Consider the following 26,500-nt stretch of genomic DNA (forward strand, 5'->3'; position numbering starts at 1 on the left):
TAAGTAACATTTAAACATTTAAACTACTTCATATTTTAAATATGCTTACAGTAAAATTATAATACATTTAATAATGAGTATTACAACTGTATCACTATTTATTATACACCAGGAATATTAGAAATGTACTAAGAATATATGTTAAATATATGTGATCTATTTACATTAGAGTACAAATATGCTTCTTGTTGCTGTCTTATGTAAGTAGTACACTTCTAGTATACTTCATTGGGTATAAAATATATTTTAGTATACTGTACTACAATTTCTAGCATGTTACAAATTTACTTTATATTTTTTAATTGGTAGTAGTAATTTAATTTACTTTCTAAAAAGTTACATGATACATTGTTGTACTTTAAGTGAACTACTGTGACAGCTTTTTTTTAACACACTTTTCTTAAAAATGTACAAAAGTATATTTGGAAATAAGTATTTTAGAAGTATATTGAATTACATTAAACTAAAAGTGTACTTTATAGTAGATCTATTTATTTAAATACACTATATATTATAAGTTTACTTTCAAACTTTTGATGAAAGCATAATAATAATGTACTTTTAATATACTTTAAGTACATAAATCTGTATATTTACAGCATACTTAGACACTTCTCAATATGTTTTAAGCACAATTAGATAGAGAGTTCTGATAAAAGATGAGCAGAGAGAGAGAGGCAAGTGGCTTTGTATTTGTGTTTTCTCAATGTGTGTGTGTGTGTGTGTGTGTGTGTGGAACAGATGCAGAAATGGTATGTCATGCGTAACACACTCACCACACACATTCCAAACACTAAAATGGTAAAAGCATGTGGTTAATTTCGTTAGCTGCTCCTCAGCCCATTATAAACCAAAGCCCTTTGTGCTGAGTTGTTTTCCAGCACTGAAAATATCTTTAAAAAACCCAACTTACACACTCAGCACACACTCACACACACACACACTTGTTTTTATACATCATCAGGCCATAGAGGTCATAGCCAGTGTTTGGCACGTTACTTTGAAAAAGTAATTAGTTATAGTTACTAGTTACTTCTCCAAAAAAAGTAACTGAATTACTCCACTATAAAAGTAACTAGTTACCAGTAAAAGTAACTACTTATGTTACTTTTGTGTTACTCGCCCCTGTAACCCCCCCCCCCCCCCACCTACTCAGAGCGAGTTTCATAAGCCTGATGAATAGAGCGCACGACATATCGTGTGCCATATCGTATCGTACATGATAACATCGCCAAAAAATTGGTATAATATCGTGAACGATATTATACCCTGAAATATCGTGCCATATTACCCACCCCAATTACTGAATTTAGCAAAAGAAAGATTCACATTGTTCTAATTACCCATTATATATCTACTAGATACAGATTATATCTGTACAGTATCATTTATTTTACTTTAATCCTGGATATTTGTAGATATTTGGAGTGCATTACTAGTATCATGACGTTTTGGATCATTGACTTCTGTTACGAATCTGATAAAATATATATATATTTTTTTAAATATCTCAGTCAGCCATATCATTTTGCATGCAACAATAAAATTCTAAATAATTTAAATAATAATGGTCATATCGCCAAAAGTATCGTTATCGTGAAAATACCATGAAATATCGTGATATTATTTTAGAGCCATATTGCCCACTCCTTCCCTGCATAGAGTTTTTTTCCTTTGGGGACATAATGTGAACTTGACCTGCACATTTTTACCTTTGACCTCAGTGAGTGTGAAATAGTGTCTGTAAACACCCGCCACTATGCATGCGCTCTAAACACCCACCCACCTATTTTCTCTGATTGGCTGAAGACGTAATCTTACTACAACTTAGCCAATCATTGCTTAGGTGGTTGTCTCATCCTCCCCTACCTTGAGACTCACACACACAGCGCAAACACACACACACACACTTGCGCCTTTGTCTGTAGGCACGAAGTTAAAAAAAAAAAAAAAAAATTAGTAATTAGTTAGATTACTCATAATAGAGTTAGTAACACAGTTTATTTTAACGCTGTTATTCCCATCACTGCTCATATCCTTGAAGATTAACCTCTTAACAGGCCAACATTTTGTAAATTGTCTGCCTGACATTACGCACCAGTATAGAATGTAAACATGTATACAGATCTGTGGTTTAGAGTCTAAAAATTGGTTAGAATATTAGAATTACAGTTAAAACCGCAGTCCTATTTATCAGAGCACTGCTGTGTACAGAGCTGGCAGGCAGTGAGGGAAGGAGCTGGCAGGGAGAGCCAAGAAACATCATTTAGCTTATCTTATTTGTTGAGGAAAATTTGTGATTGAAATAGCACTACTAAGGTATATTTATGACAAAATTAGCAGTGCTGGGGTAGTCATGTGTGCTGTGGTAAATGTATCAATATTAAAAATGTTCAGTGCTTCAATAAATCATGAATAAAAAATAAATCAATTAGGTATCTAGTGTGTACTGGCTTGGAGTACTAGCAAATTTCTGGAATGGTCACTAATGAGCGTAGCACTGCCTATAGACCAGTGTAGAATGTATACATGTATACAGATCTGTGGTTTAGAGGCTGAAAACTGGTTAGAATATTAGAATTACAGTAAAACCCGCAGTCCCGTATATCAGAGCACTGCTGTGTACAGAGCTGGCAGGCAGTGAGGGAAGGAGCTGGCAGGGAGAGCCGAGAAACATCAGGTTTAAGTTCGTTTTTATGCTCTATTTGTATGAATTAAATAAAACTAAATAAACTGTCAGTTTCCTGCTTACAATATATTCGAGCAGTACAGTGCTAGGATAGTGATGCTAGTGGATTAACTTAGCTTATATTATTTGTTAGGGGAAATTTGTGATTGGAATAGCACTACTACTACTAAGGTAAATTCATGACTAAATTAGCAGTACTAAGGTAGCCATGTCTGCTGTGGTAAATGTATCAATATTAAAAATGTTCAGTGCTTCAATAAATCATGAATAAAAAATTCATAAATTAGGCATCTAGTGTGTACTGGCTTGGAGTACTAGCAAATTTCTGGAATGATCACTAGTGAGCGTAGCACTACCTATAGACCAGTGTAGAATGTATAGAGTTCTGTGGTTTAGTATAGAGTGTATAATATAGATACACTGAATATTTGGCAACCAAGCATATTTGGCAACCAAAAATATTTCTTAGAATGTAAGAATTACAGTAAAACCCGCAGTCCTGTATATCAGAGCACTGCTGTGTACAGAGCTGGCAGGCAGTGAGGGAAGGATCTGGCAGGGAGAGCCGAGAAACATCAGGTTTAAGTTCATTTTTATGCTCTATTTGTATGAATTGAATAACATTAAATAAAATGTTCAGCTTCACTTTTCAGCATCTACTTATTTACAAACTGTCAGTTTCCAGCTTATAGATTCGAGCAGTACAGGGCTAGGCTAGTGATGCTAGCGGCTTTATCTTAGCTTATCTTATTTGTTAGACCAGTGTAGAATGTATAGAGTTCTGTGGTTTAGTATAGAGTGTATGATATAGATGCACTGAATATTTGGCAACCAAAAGTATTTCTTAAAATGTTATGATTGTGATAGTGATGCTAGTGGATTAACTTAGCTTATCTTATTTGTTGAGGGAAATTTGTGATTGGAAAAGCACTACTACTACTAAGGTAAATTCATGACTAAATTAGCAGTACTAAGGAAGCCATGTCTGCTGTGGTAAATGGATTAATATTAAAAATGTTCAGTGCTTCAATAAATCATGAATAAAAAAATGAATAAATTAGGTATCTAGTGTGTAGTGGGTTGGAGTACAACACATTTTTTGGAATGGTCACACTGTGTTTCTTCTCTATCGGGGAATTCTTGATTCTGTAACCCGGAGAATGTTTAGCTATTGTGTACGACTACTGGATGAGTGTGTGTGTGTGTTTACCTTTGTTGAGGGGCTCAGCACTTCCTCTGTTCCCTCCGATTCTTTATCCTGAAAAGCAGAAGCCAGTGAATAACACAATAAGGAAACACACACACACACACACACGAGGTCCTAGTAACAGGCGGAATATATTTAGTTAAGTATTATAAACAGAGGGCCGTGGACTGTGGGAGGGGTTATCATCACCCACAGATCATTCAGCTCCACACTTCATAAAGCTATCCGAGAGCCGCTCCGGTCAACACGGCCGTTAATTCCTCCGCTCAGTCTGCAGAGGAAACCCATACAATGAGGTTCGCTGAACAATGACCCACTGCTGCACTCAACCTGCAGCACCGTATCCAATCACAGCCCACCTCTCACACTATAGCACCAATAATAGCCACTCTGATCTACTGCTTCCTGCTAAAGGATGTCTTCCACTTCCTGCCCGTGACTCATATGTACGCTGTATGTGAGGCCTCAAGGCCAAAAGGTCCAGCCAACTCGGACCACGCTAAGAGTTTTCACACCCGTCCCAAATTAATGACTCCACACCCAGAAAGTTGCCTATTAGACACTTAAGCTAAGGTGGTTTTATGTTTTTTGGATACAACCTGGGTTAGCACCTGAACATCCCTTTCAGACAGCTTCCTCTTACAGTGTCCACAGTTAATCCTGTTGGATGTGGTTCGTCCTTCTTGGTGGTATCTCGCTGACATTACCCGGGATACCGTGGCTCTTGATGCATCACAAAGACTTGCTGTCTTGGTCTGTACGTTCACATTACAATCCACATTGCTCAAATCTGATTTTTTGCTTACATCAAATTTTTGACGGTTCACATTCACAAATATAAGTGATCTGTATCTGTGTGTAATGTGAACGAATCTGTCCCTGAAACGCCTCACATGCGCCTCACACTGATACGTGTATAAACGTCTCCTTCTTCACCAACAACGACAAAAAAAACTCATATTTGAGAGAAGACTCGTAGCTTTATAAAGGGAAATGGATGCAATAGCAGCTAATAGGTGGATCATATGGATCTTTTGCTGGATTGGAGAGAGCAAACAGCTGGTCTGAAGTTCATGCTCAGGTCGAGGAGATGAAAAGAAAAGGAAAAAAAGCCAGGTGGTTTGCTTTTGCTGTTTTTTTTGCACCTATAGCTGCACAGCTGCACCAAGAGATGTGTTGTGGGTACGAAAGAGAAGCACGATATAAGAACGATAGTATACCCTGAAGTTTTATGGCATATCACAATTTTAGCTTAAAAGTCTCCTTTCGCTAAAATCCACTTTTTCTTGTTCTTTGTGAAATACAGCAGGTCTCTCTGAGTTGTTTATGATGCTGCACATGAAACTGTTTCTCAGCCTCCACTGTCTGTAGTAGCTAAGAAAAGAAACCAGTGACTTCATGGCCTCGCCCCCCTTGGCTCAGGACCACTCACAGGCAGCGCTGAAGCTCATTAGCTAAGGAGGAGCTTACAGCTCTATTTACAGAGATAACTTTAGCTATCTTGTGTAACTATAGGTTTAAATCGGATCTCCGGTTGATTCTGCATTTTACCAAGACTTTAAATAAACACTAGAGAAGCACAGTTTGACAAGGCAGCTTAACTCGACAGAACACCGGTCAAAGCCGGCGCTGTTTGTGTCAGATTTTATAATATAAAGTGGATTCTGGGGCTTCAACGTGGCAAAACTGCCCATTACGGTGGATAATCTCTGTCCACATCGAGGCGTTGATAACGTTTCTCAGCCGCGGGGCCACTCGAGTCAGATGTTAAGTAAATTTTAAGGGCTAACTTTATCTAGCACTCAGTGTAATAGCTTTATAACTGAGGCTGTATCTCTGAAAACATTTTGTTCTTGGGTTTTAGAGGCGATATATTTGCATGCATGAATATTCATTAATTTGAGCTAGAGCCCAAATCCTGTCTTTCTTCAGAGACCACTAATTCGGTGACCTAAAGCAGGGCTAAATAGAAACACCTGAGCACTTTGTTTTTCACAAAAAAATGGCTCACATGATATTCATTCATTTGTACTTGAGACCACAACTAGACATTTAAAAAATGAATGAAAAATGATGGAATGAGACCTTTAATTTCTACAGAACTGAAGAGAATGGAACTGTGGAGTCCATGCTATACATAGTCGTATCGATGTTAACATAAAGCTCAGTCACTTTCCTATCGACTGAATGTACTTTTGAAGGAAGTATAGAAGCGACAGACAGAAAGATCCCAGCCTGAATGTTCCCTGAACCCTTCGGGGAGGAGAAGATGAAAAAGCAGGAGATATTTCAAACATTCAGAGTGATTTGGCCTCTGAACTCTGATATGGCTTATCATCCTCAGAGTGAGCGAGGGTACGCTGGGGACTTTCCCAGGCTGTAGAGTCAGTCAGCCTGGTCCTTCTGCTCGGCTCACTTTCCCCTGATTTATCGTGGAAAATGCTCCTAAAAGTCAACAGAGCTGTTCCTCGGGAAAAACAGCACTGCTGGTCTTCTGAGAACCAAGACAAGGTGTACAACTCGGTCCTTACAGCTATTCAATCTGTTAATGATTCCTTAAGACATGATTCAGTGGATTACTAAGACCGTGTTCAAAAACACAACTACAAAAAATGCTGTTACACAAACAGAAAGCCACCATTAGCAGTGCAGTCACGAGTACAGTATAGTATAGTATAGTATAGTATAGTATAGTATAGTATAGTATAGACCAGGGGTCGGCAGATGTGGCCCGCAAGCATGAAACATCTGGCACGTGAGGGTGTTTGAACTATAATAAACGATAATGAAAAAATAAAATAAAATAAAATGCTTCTCTGATGAGCTTTTGTTTACATTCCTCCCCTCTTTCTGTCTCTATCTGTCACGCTCGGCGTGACTTTAGATTCCGCCCATTTTCGGGCTCCCTATGTCCTTATAAGGGCGTTTTATTACCGGCCGTGTCCCAATTCATTAGCCGGGACAGCGGTAGTGTATTGGACCATGACCCTGACGACACGGGTTTGATCTCGAAGCAGTGTGTTTTTTTGTTTTTTTTTCTTCTTGGGTTTACCTGCTTTGAATTCAACTGTACTGCAATGCAATTGGGTTCAAGAACCCTCTGGGCTGGAGAGCTACAAGTCTGTAACACTTCATCCCATTACACTTCATTTTCCAAAACAGAATTTTTTTTGTGGACTGCCACATAATGGCTTGGAAAATATCTGGCCTGTGACCAAGCTTAATTGCTTAACTATAAATATCAAAATCAGAGAAAGTGATTCTGAAACTGAAGTGAAGTAGTCTCCTATTTTTTTCCAGAGCTGTATGAGAGGCTTAGTGTCCGACACCACAGAACATCTTCAGAGGTATGGAGGAGTCCATACCTGGGTTACAGATCTTTTGGTTTCATCAGTTGGACCCAACACAATAATAGACAGGCACTTTGTTTTTGATATGGCTATTTTATAGGTTTACATTTAAATAGAACTTAGAAAAATTAACACATAATTCATTTTTGAAATAAATGATTTTCTTTGGGTGTAACAGCTCTAAACATGAGGGGTCTGAGGGGGAATTAACTGGAGCTCACAGAGGTTAAAGCCGTTTTTAAGAACTAGCGGAAGGCTAATTCCACTTTCTCCAGGCTGAACAGAGAAAACAGTGTAAACCATTCATCTCTCCCCATCTGTGAAACACAATACGAGAGAGTGGTAGAGAACAGAGGGAACGAGTGCAGGACGGAGGTGTACACTTTCCTCTATAACAGACGTTCTATTGACACACTGAGAAAGAGCAGAGTGAATCACACTGAACACAATAACCAACCTAACTGAACTTAAACCCATTATCCACTTTCAGCTTCTTTTCTTTCAACCATTTGTTTATTGATTTTCAAAGAAATGGGGGAAAAAAAAAGGAAAACATTACTTTGTCAGAATCAATTTATACACATGTATGCATACACATATATTCGTAAGCATGTACACACAACAATAATACTACTACCACCATTTGGCCAGCCCATCTTTTCCTTAACTTATTGTGATCAGATACTTTTAAATGCGTCTCCTGAAGGAAAACCACCTGTGCGTTTTGACCCTTAAGATGGCCAAGCACCTTACTGAATTTTATTGGGTTATTAATACCTTTACAGTTCCAGCTAGTGAATGTAATCGTATCTCTCACTGATCGAATGCGTCCAGGTTGATTCATAACTGCTTAACTGCGTATGTGGATATAAAAATTGCAATGAAGGCTCTCCGCTTAATATTAATATATATAAACAACGATTGCAGGGTAAGAAAAGAAAAAAAAAAAAAAAAAAAACTTGACCAAATAGAAGTAACATGCACACTGGCCGACACAACCCCAACAACCCCCCCCCCCCCCCCCAACCCCAACCCACCCACACAAACACATCCCGCCCCATACTGCAGTGACATCCATCGAACAAAGATATCCGCAGTCCTCCCATTAACATTACTCTAACTCAGCGCAACTAACTTGTAGTCGAACTCAAACAGCCCTGGTCCGAACAATGTGACATATATGAAAACAACTGTGTGCACAGTACAAGCATATATTCTAGAATAAAGCCAACAGTATGTAAACGAGAAAAAAAAGGGAAAAATACCCATACTAAACTACGCCACACTATACAAGTCTGAAAACGAACAGGTGTTTTCGGGCAATTCTACCTGAGAAAAGTGAAGTAAGGTGTAGTGTGGATAGCTTCTCCGGTAAGTTAGGCACTCAAGTTCCAGCTGCAGGTGAAGTTACTCCCTTCACATTTGCTTGGATAAAGTCTGTGACTTCTGCCGGGTTGTCAAATTTGTGTGTGGCACCACTGGGTAAAGTAATCCTTAAGGTTGCTGGAAACATCAGACCAAACTTTATCCCAGGGCACGAACGTAGCAGGCGCTTGACCTCGGTAAAGGCTGCACGTTTCTTAGCGACGGTAGTAGTGAAATCAGGGAAAATGAAGAATTTATTCCCCTTGAACAACAAAGGTGTACCTCTGGAGAGCTCACCAGCTCGGCGTAGAATCTCGTTGCGCATTTGGAAGTAAGGCACTCTGATAACCATGGGCCTCGGTGCTTGCCCCTCTGCTGGTTTAGGTCGCAGAGTGCGGTGGGCACGGTCGAGCAGCGGTGGTTCATTCAGCCCCAGCACATCTTTAAGCATCTGCGCCACAAAGTCTGTAGGTTTTGATCCTTCGGTATTCTCTGGCAACCCAACTAAGCGGAGGTTATTTCTCCTCGATCGCCCTTCCAAATCTTCACACTTCTCTGTAAGTGATTTTACCTGGGCATCAAGTGATTGTACAGTAGCCTCAAGTTCCGTCAACTTATCGCTATGTCCAGAGCAAGCTTGCTCCAGGTCTCGAATGGTGCGGCTGTGAGCGTTGACCGTTTGCTGTAGGGGTTCAATGGTGGATTTCAGCTCCTGCCTAACTGAGGCAATGTCCGTCCGCAAGTCAGTTGCCAATGTATCTATTCGACCGCAGATGTCATTTTTCATTGTCTCAAGCATATTTCGCAGTAAATCTGGACTAAACTCGCTGCTTTGATAATCCTCCATGTCAGCTTTTGGTGGCGTCGTGGATCCCACATGGCTAGCGGTGGCTTTGCTGCGGCCTGTACGCTTGGGGTCATCTTTAGAGCGTGCCGTCGCCATTGTTGTCAGTCAGTCACCAAAATACCAGTTAAAATAATCTCATACTTGTTATACACCCGATGCTGATTTGTTGGCGTCGAACAAACTGTGCTATAAGTGAAAAAAAGTCACACTTTCATGGAGCCAGGCAGGGGTGCGTCTTACATTGTAAATGCGCAATAGCGCGCCCCCACTTTTCAGCTTCACTGATCATACAGGATAATAATTACAGACTGTATTTCTGTATCTGTTTCTCTGCATACTTTATTATTATTATCCTCTTTTCACCCTGATCTTCAATACTCAGGATTGATGATGACAGGGTTTCAGGTTTCTTCTGTAAAATCGCCATTTTAAATATTGTAGCGCCTAACGCTGAATGCACGCCTCTCTTCCCCACACTCAGCTCTACATGCGATCTCCAGCCTCCGGACTACAATACCCAGAAAGCACCACACACTGACGTCACTCCCTCACACGATCACTCACAAGTCACTGCACACGGCCCCACCAGGAAGTCAATCACCAGAATATTGATCACACCTGTTCACAACCATATACACAGTATTGTGCAAATGTTTTTAGGCACCTGGGGGAATTTCAGCAAAGAAGAAAAAGCTTCTTATCTGTGCAGTAAGTGTTCATTATCTCAGTAAAACACATTACACCATTACAATAAATACAAACAGCAAATTTACAAAAAGCAGTTACAGCTTTTACAGCCCTGTTTTCCATAAAAAAAACATCTCCTAATCTGTCCTCCTCATCTGAGTTTAATAGAGTTATTATTTCTAGTTCTCATCATATTAATCAACACATGATTTGGTAAATTACTGGTAAATGTGGTAAATAAACACATGCTGGCTGAGGGAAATCATCCAGGAGAAATCTGCAATCTCTACACTTTGTTCTTCAGCTTGACTCACAGGATATAACATATTTGGCCCAAGCACTTCCACGTTCTACCCAAGCCCGACCCGACTCACCCCATACACTGTAATTTTGAGCCCGAGCCCAAGCCTGATTTAAATTTTTTTTTAATTTTGTTTTAGTAAGTATAGAGCGTTAAAACTGTGCTTTTTGAAAACATTTTAGGGCTGTTTAAATGAGCGAAATCTGTTTAGAATGATGTTAATTAACATTGCAACACTGAAGAAGCATAGACCTATTATTTAAGAAAATGTTTATTAAGAAGAGATCTCCAAAAGAGTAAAACACGTGGTTTAAGAATAGAAAAAAGTCTATGTATAATCACACAAAAAACAGCAATAAGTCTATGCACTGCACTGCACTGCACTGCAAGTGGAGTGTGAACTGCACACTTGTGCAACATTTTGATTTGCTACTTTGCTATATTGTGATTTTTACGCAAAAGCTTGGTAAATATAAATATGCCATAAACACGACATAGCTATAATTAATAAAACAAAAATAGCATTAAAAAACAGACGCTTACGTCGCAGCAGACTATTTTCTTGAGCCCGACCTGAAGAAAGTGGTGGGAAATATCGGCCCGACCCAGCCAGAGTTCGGGTCAGGTTCGGGCAGAGAACCCAAACTCTATTTTGACCCTGCTTGTTCTGACTACTCTTTTGCCATCTGCTTTATTTAATAACGTATTTTATTGCACCTGTGTGTATGTCTGAGTTCTGTCCAGCCATGACCAAGATACAAGGTTTTTGTCAAAAAGCATATATATATATATATATATATATATATATATATATATATATATATATATATATATATATATATATATGTATAGAAACAGTAGAATGTGTCAGGTCTGGTGGGACACCGGATTTAAGTCTGGTTGGTTAGTTGGTTATATAAGTATTAGTGAAGTGAGTGGTAAAGTGCTGGTAACAGAACTGCTGGTTTTATTAGAGCTGTGGACGTGGAGCCCGAGGCCTGCTGCTCTCTGTCGCAGCTGAGACTCAGTGTGTTTACAGAGCCGGGCATGCTGGGAAGAAGGACACTGAGGCCCTGCCAAGGCCAGTTTTCAGCACACCGCCTGAACCAGACTGAACTCCCGGCACTGCGGGGGTCCGCACCCAGCCAAGCTCACAATCCAGCTCCACTCCAACACTCAGCGTTTCAGAGGGGTTTCAGATCAACTCCAACTACAAACCAAGAACTAATCTCTGAACTAATACTGCTGACCTGAACTGACACTGAGAAAAATAGTGTGTGACGTAAGCATCTGTTTTTTAATGATGTTTTTATTTTATATAAAGCTATGACGTGATAATCACAACATAGCTAAGTAACAAATTAAACCGTTTTTTTGTGTTTTTACACATGGACTATAAGCTCAATATTAAAACGTTTGTTTGTTTAAAAAGTTTTTTATATTATTAAACCATGTTAAATTATATTATATTAGAGGAAAGTCATTCAGACATCATTCTTGTAGCCTAATTCACTGATGTTTAGGCCTGTGACTCATTGTTCGCATCGTTTGTGTTTTAATCTGTTCTTAACCCTTGTGTGGTGTTCATATTTTTGTTACTCGTTTACTTTGTTACTTGAATTTAATTCAGCAAAATTAAGCAATTCTACATTAAAATGCTTTACACATGCTCGCTTCACCTAAATTGCAAGCAATATAAACAGCTTACATGGTTAATATTTGCCCTTTACCTTTCTTATGTTACATTTCTTTCAAAAAGTGCTACTCTTTTTTTATTAGTTTTTTAATAAAATGTAAAAGAAAATGAATTAAACTCAAGATATGAGTAGAACATTTGTTTAGTTTCAAATTTACAAATGAAGCAATGTTTATTAGCCCTCGGCCAAACATACTGTATGTAATATAAATGTAAGGGGGGGGTGTACAGTGTGTGTTTATCGAAAATGTGTTTTGATATATGTTTTTCACAAAAAAAAAATGAGCCAATGCCAATGAGTTTGAGTTAGAAAAAATATTTTTTTAGTATCATTTGATGAAAAATGAAAACGGGTCCCACAGACCCGAACACCACACAAGGGTTAATAAACATTTTTCTTAAATTGTAGGTCTATGCGTCTTCAGTGTTGCAATTACATCATAAATAACATCATTCTGAACAGATTTTGCTCATTTAAACAGCCCGAATATGTTTTAAAAAAGCTTAGTTTTAATACTCTACTTACTAAACAAAATGTTGGGTTTAATTCAGGCTCTGGCTCAAAATGAGAGTGTATGGCTCGGGTCAAGTCATGGTCAGGTAGAACGTTCACAGACCCAGGTTGGATATTTTGGGCCCAATCTGAGCTCTAGTGTAGGCTATGTTCTAACAATGTTAAAAAAATCACCCATATTAATCATCATACTGGTTAAAAGAAGGTATCTGTCCAACAAATACATTTTATGCTCATAAATGACATGCTAGCTTGACCAATCCTGAGTAGTGCACCCCAAAACAGACTATTTTTAAGGCTTGCGCCCGCGCCGTATAAATAGCGTCGGAGTTTAGGAATAAATCTACACTGATGGTTTGGTGTGGTGGTCTGGAAGTGAGGTGTGTTCAAGCAAATTCTGGTGTATTTCTATGTTGGTGGTTGAAAACACAGGAGCTCCACTGACTGATTAAAACCCTGACAACAGTCAACAGTCAATCATTAGAGTCCATTCCTATAGGTGCTCCATGCAGAGCTGCAGAGCACAAACCCAACTTTTAACTCAACAATAAACAGAATAAAGAAAAAATAACTTTGCTATCCCCTTAAATGAGCTGCTGGTGTATCTTCACAGTGTGAACACGCAGGTCAGTATCTGTCTCTGCTGAGATGCGCAAAAACCCTGCGCTGTTAAGATACGAACGCGCCAAAGTCAGAGCTCACCTGGTTCTTAAAAGAGAACGACAGCTGGCACACTGATTGGTTTACTTCACGTTACACCCAAAACACACCCATGATTAACTAAAAGAATTAGTTATTGCCTTTTGTGTGTTTCGAGCCACGAAAGGCGTACTTGCACTCTTGCGATACCAAAGACACACCGACACGCCCTAAATCCAGCTGCACGATCCAAAATTGACTTGTGCTCTATCAATCGCTAAAATAGGGCTAAAAGTTCAGTTAAAAAGTTTTTCTTTATCACAAAATGCACCAAAAATAGCCAAATACTAACCTTTTTTTTTTGCACGTTTTGATTAATTTTGCCATTTGTTCACCGTTGGAGAAAGAAGAAGCCATTTAAAAAATATATATGTATATATATATTAGAGACCGACCGATATGGGTTTTTCTAAGGCCGATGCCGATACCGATCATTAGTGGTCAGAGTCAGCCGATGGCCGATGTGACCTGCCGATTTTTAGGGCCGATATGCTATCGTATTATACTTATTTGGCATGCTTAAAATCATACTAGTAAGAGGAGGCACAACAGTTGTAAACTTCACACAATTTATTGAAAATAAGGTTAGCATTTTATAGTGACTTTAATGTTACTATATCACTATATGTTAATAAAAAAAATATTAATTTTATTTAGATTGTATTATCCATAACATTTTATTCTATTCATTATATAACATATGTTCTATATACACTATATATTCATGTTTATAGTAGAAATATTATGTTGGCTATTATATAAAATTTACTGTAGGGGCCTACTAATTAACAAATGTATGACTTGTTGCAGTCTGTTAGTCTATTAATTATTCATTTTAATATGTTTAACAGAGTGCAAGAAGACTTCCATAATGTGACAACTTTAGATAGTTACTCCAAAACGGCAAAGCTCATTTCTTCTTCAACTCCATGCAGTTGAAAACGAATGGACATGGGAGGACAATGTTATAAAATGTTCACATTAGGGCTGCAGCTATTATTTTACAAAAATGGGTGACGTTTAAATTAAGAATAAAATTATAAATAATGCAAAAACAGACAGGTGCTGTAATTTAAATATAGCTTTATCTGTTTTTTTTTCTTCTTCAAATGAGCTCCTTAGCCAGAGAAACGCGTCTCATCAGCTGTACTGGAGGTTCGGTGCGTGAGCGGAAAATGAGTTGAGAAAGCTGAAGAGCGCGGACTTTATAGGTTCAGGATAAAATGAGCTTTTATCAGAAAAGTCTGGAGGGGGTTCTAAAGTAGAACCCGACAAAACAGAAAATTCTGCTCATCGTTTCATTTAATATCTAACAGCGCAAACCGCTTTAAACGGGTGAGTTTTACAGCAGAACAGCAGGAGGCGGCATGATTTAATGTCTGTTTGTAGTGAAGGAAAAAGAGATGTTTTATTTTAACTCCATTATTTTAGAAACTATTTGTTTTATTAATTCGTTTACAATAAAGCTTATTTATATACAGTGTTGGGAGTAACGGCGTTAAAACTAACGGCGTTATTAACGCCGTTACTTTTTTTCAGTAACGAGTAATCTAACTAATTACTATGACTGTAACTATAAGGCCGTTACCATTTCCGACACCCCGTTACTGCACGTTACTTTAGCAGCTCTATGAACTTTTTTTTTTTATTTCGCTTTGCCCTGGTTAACCCCTCCTCTGTCCGGTGAACTTGAGCTTCTGGCCGCTGTGCCTGTGGTTTGGCGTGGTGAAGTGAGGCACAATTGTGACGATTTGCGTGCTCTAATCAATTCAGTGATTGCCGTGGACAACCCAAGTTCCGAATTAAGGACGTTAAGCTCTTTTTAGCTGCTCCGGTTTTTGTGGTGCTGCTGCTTTCTATTTTAGAGCTTAGATTCTCTGCCCGAATCCCACCTGACCTGAGGACCGACCCGAAATCAGGCTCCTATTTTTATTTTATATAAAGGTCTGGTGTGATAATCACAATGTTGCTAAGTAACCAATTATTATTGTTCACTAAAGCGAACGAAATAGCGAAAATTGAAAGTGAAAAACATTTGTGTTAACTGAATCTAATAAAAACGGTAATTAAAAGGAAAAACATAACTATCTCGAACTGTATTTTGTGTTTATAAAACTAACTAAAACGAACTGAAATTACTGATAGAATACCCTCATTTTTGTGTTTAATTTATTTATAAGCGCTGTTGTACAGCGGAGTTGTACAGCGGGAGTTGTTGTGCCGAGCGCGCGGCACTCGTGGTCCGTTAGTTCTTGTGTAAAGCGCTCGCGCTAGCAAGCCCACCCTAAAATGAACAGAAAAAATAAAAACAAAATAAAATTAAACTATAATAAAAATGAAAACTGTAATCACGTAGCTCTGGGCGCACGTGAACGCCTCCGCGTTTGACTTGCAGCATTGTGTGTAGCTGTTCTTAAAAATCATTTAAATTAAATAATAGTTCTATGCTTCTATGTTACAGTGTTAATTAACATAATTCTGATTATATTTCGCTCATTCAATCAGCCCGAAAACAGACAGTTTATGGGGCGGATCGGGTCAGGCTCATAATGACAGTTTATGGTTCGGGCTTGGGCAGAATGTGCACGGGCTCCGTCGGATTTTTTGGGCACGATCTAAGCTCTATTCTCTTTTGGTGAAGCTGTTATATTAATACCATTTTAACGGGCATTAAATTGTTGTTTTTGTCCATTATTTTGTTTTATATATACATATTTCTTTTGAGTGTGGCTTGGTTTGTTAAATTTCATCCCCAGACGCGTTTTTCCGCTTTTTTCAGTATTACAAGTTTTAGTAATTTTCTTTGGTTGTGTGGAGAATTTCGTTTTATTTTTTTGAAATTCGTTAGATTATATTTTTGTCAACATTTTGGGTTTATTTTCGTTTGTTATTTTTTGTTATTTTTCTAATAATAATAGTAAATGCATAATTGATTTCCTTTTTTTGACGGGCGAATAATAAAAAGTAACGCGATAGTTACTTTTACTGGTAACGTGCCCAACACTGTTTATATATAAGGAGAAGTACAGTCCTCTAATAATCCTGACTAACCAGTAATTATTATTTCAGCGCAGCTGATGCTGCGAATATCCTTAAACAGTTTTAGTCCTGCCCTTTTTCATTTCGTCTAAAATAATTTAAATACTGAAAATATCAAGTGTTAATTTGATTTTATTTACTTAGATTTTCGTTTCTGAAGAAGAGACGTCAGTTATTTTATACTAGAGCTTATAGATAGGGCTTGCCTTGCATAGTCAGGGCGCATTCCAAATGCACTCCTGCCATCAACGCTAAGCATAGTTTCGTTTGGAGAGAAATGCTACAACACCGATGCAGTTGAAATTCTATTCTTTTTCAGTAAATGAAGCAACATCACAGATTACTAATCATGAGAGAAAATATAGACTTTGGGACACTGGATTGTAAAAATGGATGCCTTACCCGTTGAAAGTCTTGCTCACTCTTGAAACCTTGCGCTGCGTTCCAAGTAGCTGCCCGCAGATGTGCCGGATTAAAATCGGCGCGGCCAAATAAGAAAATCGGCCGATGCCGATTGATAAAAAAATAACAAAAATCGGCCGATTAAATCGGCTGGCCGATCGATCGGTCGGCCTCTAATATATATACATATATATAAATTGATTAAAGCATGTTCTGGGCATAAGCCTTGCTCCTGCTCCCCTGTTCTCAAAACTCTAATGTGAATTTGTTAGACACATGAAGACTTACAAACATAAGAGCAAATTAGCCCTAAAATCAAAGTCTGCAGAAATCAGTGTTTTTGGTCCTTTAAACTGATTCAAATTCTGAATCAAACTCAGCATAATTCACTGTAAGGTCTGTTGATTCACTCTTTATTTTCATTTTCATGGTGAAAGTGGTGTAAAACCGGTTTACAGTCGTTATCCATGTCCAAGCAAACACTGAGCCATTAGCAAGTATGATCAGGAACCTCCTTCATTCCACATACCCACACCGAGAGCCACAGCTATGCATAAATATTGACACGTTACGGAACGCTCTGACAGACATACGGTAAAAACTGGCTAAACACACACACACACACAGTACAGCTTATTAATGATGAGCTGACGTCAGCGTGTAATCAATAGCATTAGAAAATCTCTACAGGCTCCACAGTTCTAACTTGAAGTTTTAACTGTAAGGTCAGGCAGTTAAGGAATAAAACATCTAACTTTTATTTATTGATTTAGATGTAAAGGTTGGTGTCAGAAGTGGTTCATTTAGTGTTGTGTTGTGTTTAAGCCCCAGCCATTATATAGCAGTGTTATAGTCTGTTGTTAGATCCCACTGTTCTGATTGGATACAAAATGAAACATTTTACTCCTTACTATATATTATAAATATGATATTGCCTTGCCTATAGTCTCACTATATATCAATGCTTGCCCATTTTCCTGCCTAAACACATCACCTTTAAAAACTTACTATTCAATCGCAGCCTAACAGCTGATCCAACATTATACAGGTGCCACTGGTACCTGACACTCGATATTTTTTACTTTTTACATATACAGCTCTGAAAAAAAAATAAGAGACCACTTACAAATGATGAGTTTCTTTGATTTTACCAAATTGAAAACCTCTGGAATATAATCAAGAGGAAGATGGATGATCAAAAGCCATCAAATCAAACTGAACTGCTTGAGTTTTTGCACCAGGAGTGCAGGCATACAGTTATCCAAAAGCAGTGTGTAAGACTGGTGGAGGAGAACATGCCAAGATGCATAAAAACTGTGATTCAAAATCAGAGAAACTGATTCAGAAACTGAAGTGTTTTTACGGCGTGTTATCTTGCGCAGCTTGAAATGCGCAAAAGGCGTGTACTAATTCTCTTTATTAATCATGGGTGTGGTTAATTTTGGGCGTAACATGAAGTAAACCAATCAGTGTGCCAGTTTTCATTCCCTTTAAAAGTCAGGTGAGCTCTGACTTTGGCACATTTTTATCTTAACAGCGCTCAGCAGAGACAGATACTGACCTGCGCGTTTATCCTGTGAAGATACACCAGCAGCTCATTTAAGGGAACAGAAATCTTATTTTATTCTTTATTCTGTTCATGGTTGATATAAAAGCTGGATTTGCGCACTGCCACACATTTTTTTGTGTGTGTAAGTAGCGGGGGTGTACGTGTGCTGAGGGACAGGGTTTGGCGGCTGACTATCAACTGTTGACAGGGTTTTAATCAGCCAGTGGAGCTCCTATATTTCCCGTCGCAAAGATATACACACAACAGAAATTTACCTGAACACACCTCACTTTCAGACCACCACACCGAACCATCAGTGTAGCTTTATTAATAAACTCTTGACGCTATTTTAACAACACGAGAACAATGCATTAAAATAGACTATTGATGGGGTATAAGATAGCAACAAGCATCACAACACGCCTTGCGCAGGATGTACGATAGGGCAGAGGGAGTCTAACAGTTCTTGCATTTTAACCCTGTAAGCTCTGTTGGTTCAGCTCTAACTTTATCTTTAGTTTTTTTTTTTTTATTTAAAAAAGAAATAAAAGCATTAAAAACTCACTTTCAGTGTTGATGGATAATGGTATTTATGTGTACTGTAATAAGAAGTGCCAAAGCTCAGGAGTCTTTTTGGTTTAGATTACTGTAAACCCTACAGGTATGAAAGCTTGTTCTGTTTGGAGGAGAAGAAACAAAATAACCCTTGTTGTTCACCCTCTTTTACCTTTTCCTGCAGCAGAAAAAGTACAAGAACTGTAGCAACTCTAGTTCTTAAAATAACTTTTACTTTCACTTTTTTACTTTTACAGACATTTAACTTTACATGGTCATTTATTAATATTATGTTTAAAATAAACTTTTTTTTTTTACTCAGTACCTCAAAATAATGAGTTTTGATTTCAACCTTGAAATTCAACCTCTAACATTGCTTAAAAAAATGTGTTTAGTTCTTAAAACTATTAATTCACTACATTACATGCTTTTAAAAGTTCAACTTATTTAAAAAAAAAAATTAAAAAACAACGTTTTAGTTTTAAACCTTCTCAACACTCTGACTTTTGTCTTTAATTTGCTAAATTATTTTACTTGTTCTCTTGATTAAAAACTTCTAGTAAAAATATTTAGTTTGTAAACATTCAAAATGTCATTTTATCTTAAACAAATGCCTTATGTCATTATTTTAAAACTCAAAATGCCAAGCCAACAAGTAATACATCTTCATATCATGATACTAACTTGACACTGAAGGAGCAGAAGCTGAGAGCAGACAGAGGGTAAAATTACAGGCGACCTTATCCTCCTGTTGTTTCTCCTCCCGGGCAGGAATGCACTTCCAGACAGAGTTATTTCAGCAATTATTTCAGCGCTGTAACTTTTTACCACAGTCAGAACCTCAGGCTGAAGCTCAGTTACAGAACCCGTCCGTCCAAAAGACCCACAGAGAGCAGAGTCTAGCCTTTTTTTTTTAATTTGCCATATTTTTGGATGTGCGTTTTTGTCCTGGCTGCATGTTAAACTGAGACTTACAGCTGAGGCGTTGCTATGGGTCAGGCGATGGTTGTGAAAGAGTGTAGCTTCTCAGTTGCTAAGGATAAGTTGCTGGGTGATTGCTAAGGTGTTGCTATGGTATAAGTGCTGGTTGCTAAGGTGTTGCTAGGTGGTTACTATGCTAATGTGCTGGGGCAAAGGTGTTGCTGTGCTTTAGATTATGGTTACTTTAGTTTAGTGTGAAGTGGCTGCTAAGGTATTGCTATGTTGATTGCCAATACTTTTGTCTATACTTCAATACCTTTATAGTGCTTATGAAAATGCATTCAGATCTTAAAATTTAATATGCCAAAAGTAACCTTTATTTGCATAAAAGTAGCAATCTACAACTTGTGGATTTAGCTTGTTTTGTTCTTTAAAGAAATACAACCAAAATGTAGAGCAATTACACTCAACAAACAAAGCACTCTGTTTTTTTATTAATGTATTAGAATTATTAGTATTATAAATATGTTGTCCTCCCTTTATTTAGACATAGTACTGTTAAAATTTAAAAGATAAAAAAAAAAAACCCACACATTTACGAACGATTATCCTAGCTGTGCTGTTGGGTAAAAAACTTTATGCATTAATAATAAATAAAAAAATAACTTAAACAAAATAAAATAACAGCCTCACCTCCTCTGCATGCTGCTGCCAGCTCAGCACAGCTCAGTGGTAGGTGAGGTGTTGCTAGGTTGTTGCTACGGCTGCTAGGCGGCTGCTCAGGTATTACTATGTTTAATGCTAAACGATGCTGCTGTGTTGTGTTTTTCATATATATGTATATGTATGCATTTATTTTTAGGTATTGATATATTATCGAAAATGCCTTTAATTCTTACAGTTTTTAAGAAACTCTCTTTAAAACATATCTTATAGATGTTTAAAGTGAAATTTTGGGTATATATATATATATATATATATATATATATATATATATATATATTATATATATATATATATATATATATATATATATATATATATAGTTGTTTGCTTTCAATTTAATAAAAAAGATAATAGCTTTAGTTCCCAACATTAATTTTTTTCTCTTTAAAAAGCCTTTAGATCTCAGAATTTCAACTTATTTAGAAAAATACAGAAATATGCACACTTATATACCCTTACATATGGAATATTTATTATATATTAACTAATAAATATATATACAGCTCTGGAAAAAAATAAGAGACCACTTTAGTTCCTGAGTTTGCTATTTATAGGTTTATGTTTGAGTAAAATGAACATTGTTGTTTTATTTTATAAACTACAGACGACATTTCTCCCAAATTCCAAATAAAAATATTGTCATTCAGAGCATTTATTTGCAATGCATCAATGTTTGGTGAAATAACCCTAGTTTTCATGCGTCCTGGCATCATGTTCTCCTCCACCAGTCTTACACACTGCTTTTCTTTTGGATAACTTTATGCCTTTACTCCTGGTACAAAAATTCAAGCAGTTCAGCTTGGTTTGATGGCTTGTGATCATTCATCTTCCTCTTAATTATATTCCAGAGGTTTTCAATATGGGAAAACCAAAGAAAAACATCATTTTTAAGTGGTTTAATACTGTATATAATAAAAATAATAATTATTCTTATTATAATAATAATAATAATAATAATAATAGAGCCTCACCTTCTCTCCGTGCTGCTGTTGTTGCTGCTGCCAGCTCAGCTCGTCCTCCTCTGAAGCTTCATCCACCAGAACTTTATTCTTGCTCCTTTTAAACATGGTGGTGGGCGCTCCGCAGCTCCAGCGCTCCTGCAGGGGATAACCAGTCCGCTCCTGGGGTCTTAGAGGCGGGTTAATGTGTAGGAGAGTCCGTGTACTTAGATTAATCTGGAAGAAACGAGCCTAGGCTAACATCTCCCTCTCTCTCTCTGTCTTTATTTCCTCCACACACTCTTTCCTCCAGCAGCTCCAGCTCCAGCTCCAGCTCCAGCGGCTCTCCCTCGCTCTCCTCTCCCCCGGTCTGTGTGGTCTGGGCGGGCTGAAGCACCTGGAGCCCCGCGCCTCCCCCACGCCCCCTGCATCACGCTGCTCCCCGCCAGCCAGTTGCCTTCCTCGGCCACGGCTCTGAGGGAGGGCCGCTGCTGCAGTGACCCACCCACCTGGACTCTCAGGCTCTGCTCTGTGCTCTGTGGACTGATACTATAGGAACGTCTGCAGGATAGTTATATAGCCTATCTACATTATTTATAGTTTTATACAGTAGATATATTATAATCAACGGTGTGAAAAAAGTATTCACATTCATTACTCTGTAGGTAGAAGTATAGATATTGTGGTTTAAAAATATATACTTCTGTAGAAGTTGAAGAAATAGCAACTCAAGCTTTTTACTCTTTAAGTAAAAGTGTAAAAGTCCTGGTTTTAAATCTGCTTGAAGTATAAAATAAAGAGAAGAGTCCTGTAGTGCACTACCCCAACCCCCCACTCCCCAAAACACATTTTTCTAAAAGACACAATGACTATAATGTTATGTTATTAAAATGTTAATGTATAATGATAATATAATTTGGGATGCACTAGGCTCCTCCCTAGAGTTTCAGCTGCATTGAAAATGCCCATTGAAAATAAATAAATGTATTTTAGTAGAATGTAAATATATTAAAGCTATTAAAGTTTAGTTGGGATGTTTCCAGAGTTTGAGTTCTCTTGAGTCTCTGCACGAATCATCTTCATACTAGGCTACATACGTCTGCTATGTTCTTGCTGGAGTGTGAGGGGCATGAAGTGATGTGCAGGTGTGATGGATCACCAATCAGTATAAACCAATAGGGAGTCTGAATGGTATATGTTTATACTTCTTTACATCCAATCACAATCAGATTCTCTCCTTTATCTAGATAAAGGAGAGATTCATCTGGATAGTGGTTTTATTGAATGATGAGAAGCCAGAATAAAAACAAGCTGAAATGAAATTACATTATGTCCGTTTTGTAATGTAAGTAGTAGAAAGTTCAGAAAGTAGTGTGAAAATGTAAAGAATAGAATAAAAAAATTGTCTGGTTCAATGCTCAGGTTTGGAAAGCTACCACTGGATTTCTCTGGACTCGGGAGCTCTGAATAAGCAATAAGTCCAAAAGCCAGGGCCTATCATGGAATAGGGGTGTGTCAGTACACTTCTGTGAGGCAAACTTTAATGCATAAAAGTGCAGAGAGATCTTTAACACCACATCTTTTCCAGGGATGTTCATTATTACAGAGGCATGGCCGAGGAAGAAGAGGGTCCTGACCTGCCCCCAATAGGTGTGAACGTGTGAAGAATTTTAAAACAAAGAATGGGACAAAGACGTCTCCATACTGTTGCACAACTTAAGACATGTCTAGAGGAAGAATGGGACAAATTAACACCTAAAACACTTTAGTGCTTGGGATGTTTGGTGCCAAAACCTTTTTTAAGTGTTGTGAGAAGGAATAGCAACATTACAAAGTGGTAAATGCCCTACTGTCCCAACTTTTTGGTGTGTGATGTGTTGCAGGTCTGAAATGCAGTTGGGTTGAAGCTAAAGAGCAACAAAACCAAACACATGACATAGGACACACGGTCACAATGGTCAACCGTAACTGAAGATCTCAGACTTAGTGATTGAAAAACAGACTACTTCACAAACCCCGGTAGCTTTGAGCACTCTAGAGTTAGGAGATATGAAGTGTGGGGTCTCCTGCGTTGAATGTGGATGTGATTTCTGTCTGATGTGAGTTGGATGTCAGTTTAAATGGATAATTCTAGCTTAGTAGAAACGCTTAGTGGAAGAGCTAGTGAACTAGATTCAATACCCGGCGAGGGAACAATAGAAACAAGGTGGTGTTCATACCAGACAGTCCAGGTATGAGCAATCAGAAGCTCTGAGAGTGCGAACGGTGTAGCATCACATTATCAGCAGAGTCAGAGAAGTCCGGTGTGAATGCATACTGGGAATTGGAGTCCAGAGCAGGCAGAATGACAGCGTCAGGACTGACACAGAGAACGTTGCAAGAACATTTAGCTTTTTGTTTTTTTAAGTTTCTAGGAATGTTAGCCTGTAGGATTACAGGAATAATGTCCCAAAAAAAATATTAATAGTTAGCATCACAACGTTCCCAGCTAGATGAATACTAGATGAAAACATTATGGAAACGTTGAAAGGAACATTTCCAAAATAAAAAGAAATTAAACAAAACATTGATAGACGTGAGGTTGCAGCAATGTCACCAAAACATTTAAAACGTTAAATAAAAACCTGACATAATGAATAATGAAGTAAAATACATTTACTTTTTTCTCTAAATTGGGCTAAATCGGACTTCTATGGTAAAACTAGAACTAGAAAACTTAGAGACTGATCAACTACCTACTAACCAACCACAGTCTGGATCAAGAGTAAAGCAGGAGTGTGTATTTTGCTTTATACGTGCTGTTAGCCCAATGTTAACATACAAACAGTAGTACATACAGGATTGCACTGTTTGTTAGCAGCATTAGCTTGCAGCTCCATTGAAAACTGATGAAGTAAATTTCCGACACAGAGCATGTTTTGGTGAAGGGGCTACACTGGGTGCAGAGAGTCTGGAGGTATCCCAGTGTAAGTCAAAAATATCTTGGGAAATTCCACATTAACCCTTTCATTATCGTGTGGAAAAGCCCCTGAACGGGCCGTGTTTTAGCTCATACTGCCAGCCGGCAGCTCTGGTAGCTCTCTGCAGCTCCTCTGTTTATCCGGACATGCTGAAAAATGTTTATGCGATTGCAGGCAGCAGTCAATGATCTGCCAAGAGAGGCCTCGGGCTCCAAAAAGCAGCGGAACACCACAGCACCTCTGTTTCAAATGCAAATGCAGCTGTTTAAAAACGCAAATGTGGACGGGAGGTGTTCCTTGTGCGTGTAGAGAGTTTTCGGTTTGATATCTGATCAGGCAGATGAAGAGAAGTACACTGACGTGGACAAAACATCACACTGCTGCCCTTATTTACCTAAACTATAACTGAGCAGAACAGCTGTTCATGAAATAGCAACATAAGCAGAACTAAAATGAGCTAATCAAAGCAGTTAAAGGTCAAATTCCATATACAACCAATAATGGCTCAACTCTATCTGGACAGAAGTATTGGGACATAAGCTGATAAGTTCGACCCAGCTCTATGACTTGACATTTGCTGAAGACACTCAACATCTGCAATGCATGGAAATGATGACGGACCACGTAAGTGAAGTGGCATCACAAGTTGTGTTTTTTGCTTAGAACTCTCCCATGGAGACTAATTTCAACCAGTCTCTTTTTTTGACCTCCTGGATGAGTTGTTCATGCCCTTTTGGAGTAATTTTGTTCAGTCGGCTGGTCACTCCTGGGAAGGTTCACCAGTGTTCCCTGTTTTTTCTCCATTAGTGAATAATAATAGCTCTAACTGTGGTTCTCTGGAGTCCCAAAGCTTTATAAATGACTTTATAACCTTTTCCAGACTGATAGATGATCAATGACCTCAATGTTTTCTCAATGTTTTTGAGTGTGTTGGTTTTTGAGATCTTTTATCTGCTTCATGTTGTCAGACAGGTTCTATTCAAGTGATTTCTTGACTCTACAGGTCTGGCAGTAATTAGGCCTGGTTGTGGTTAGAAGTGAAATTTAACTCAACATTTTTAATAAAAGTTAATTTATGAGGGGCTATATAGGTTTGAATAGTTTTTTTTTCTCTTAAGAAATTAAATCATCATTTAATAGGTGCTTCTTATATTTACTCAGGTTATATTCGTCTGATAATCTAAAAAATATAAGTATAACAAAAATCCAAAATCATAAGAAATCTGTAAGGGGGCAAATACTTTTTCACGCCACTGAATGGACAATTCTAGCCAGACACCACCGGTCACCATCACTGTTCTATCCACTGTGGAAAGTTATGCCTTCATTTTATGTTTTATTCCTGGCACACACGTCACAATGTGGATCAAGTTTTGGTAAATGCACACACTTGTAAACTTCATAAATAGTACCCTAACTAATAGTGAATGTTGCACGAACATTTAGCAAGGTTTTTACAAAGGTTCCAGGAAGGTTTGCCTGTAACTCAACAGAAATAATGTCCCAGGAGAATCCTGAAAACATGTGACATGAGTGTCATAAAAGGTAAAAAAAGTGTTTTGCATCATTTATTAAGGAATGGATTTTTTGCATCATTTGCATCATTAGTACTGATGGAATATATCTGGTCCATGTCTTTTAGTAAAAGCTCAAGATACTATTTTTAGGTCATCAACAGGTATTTTGCAGATTTTGTGCACCCTTTGTTAAATTTTAAATGAACTGAATAAAGAAATACAGGGGTTGGACAATGAAACGGTACGGTATCCAGGGTAATGTCAGCATAGCACCAAGAAGGACCAACCACATCCAACAGGATTAACTGTGGACGCTGTAAGAGGAAGCTGTCTGAAAGGGAGTTTCCACCAGAACTGTCCATCGGGACAATAAATTATTGAGCTCTAAAAGCAAGTGTTTCAGTTTTATTGTCCAACCCCTGTATCTGGTCCATGTCCTTTAGTAAAAGCTCATGATACTATTTTTAGCTCATCAACAGTTATTTTGCAGTTTTTGTGCACCTTTTGTTCAATTTTAAATTAACTGAATAGAGAAATA

General features: G+C 38.0%; 2 protein-coding genes across 3 annotated transcripts in view; one reads left to right on the plus strand and one right to left on the minus strand.

Annotated features, from left to right (window-relative positions):
- si:ch211-225h24.2 (uncharacterized protein LOC564539 homolog) overlaps positions 1-21,811 on the minus strand; it is a 29,960-nt gene extending 8,149 nt beyond the window's left edge. Inside the window, exons 1-2 of the mRNA XM_022676824.2 lie at positions 21,519-21,811; positions 3,900-3,947 (exon numbers count right to left, since the gene is read on the minus strand). Of these exons, the coding sequence (XP_022532545.2) occupies positions 3,900-3,947; positions 21,519-21,614 (144 nt within the window). The 5' untranslated portion in view covers positions 21,615-21,811. The remainder of the gene's footprint in view (positions 1-3,899; positions 3,948-21,518) is intronic.
- Positions 1-22,015, plus strand: part of fbxo25 (F-box protein 25) — a 61,549-nt gene extending 39,534 nt beyond the window's left edge. For both annotated transcript variants that reach the window (XM_049463157.1, XM_049463158.1), the window contains exon 10: positions 21,808-22,015. In XM_049463157.1, coding sequence (XP_049319114.1) covers positions 21,808-21,963 — 156 coding nt within the window. In that variant the 3' untranslated portion in view covers positions 21,964-22,015. The remainder of the gene's footprint in view (positions 1-21,807) is intronic.
- The last annotated feature ends 4,485 nt before the right edge of the window (positions 22,016-26,500 follow it).

The sequence above is a fragment of the Astyanax mexicanus genome, chromosome 13, assembly GCF_023375975.1.
Source record: "Astyanax mexicanus isolate ESR-SI-001 chromosome 13, AstMex3_surface, whole genome shotgun sequence".
Classification (NCBI taxonomy): Eukaryota; Metazoa; Chordata; class Actinopteri; order Characiformes; family Acestrorhamphidae; genus Astyanax; species Astyanax mexicanus.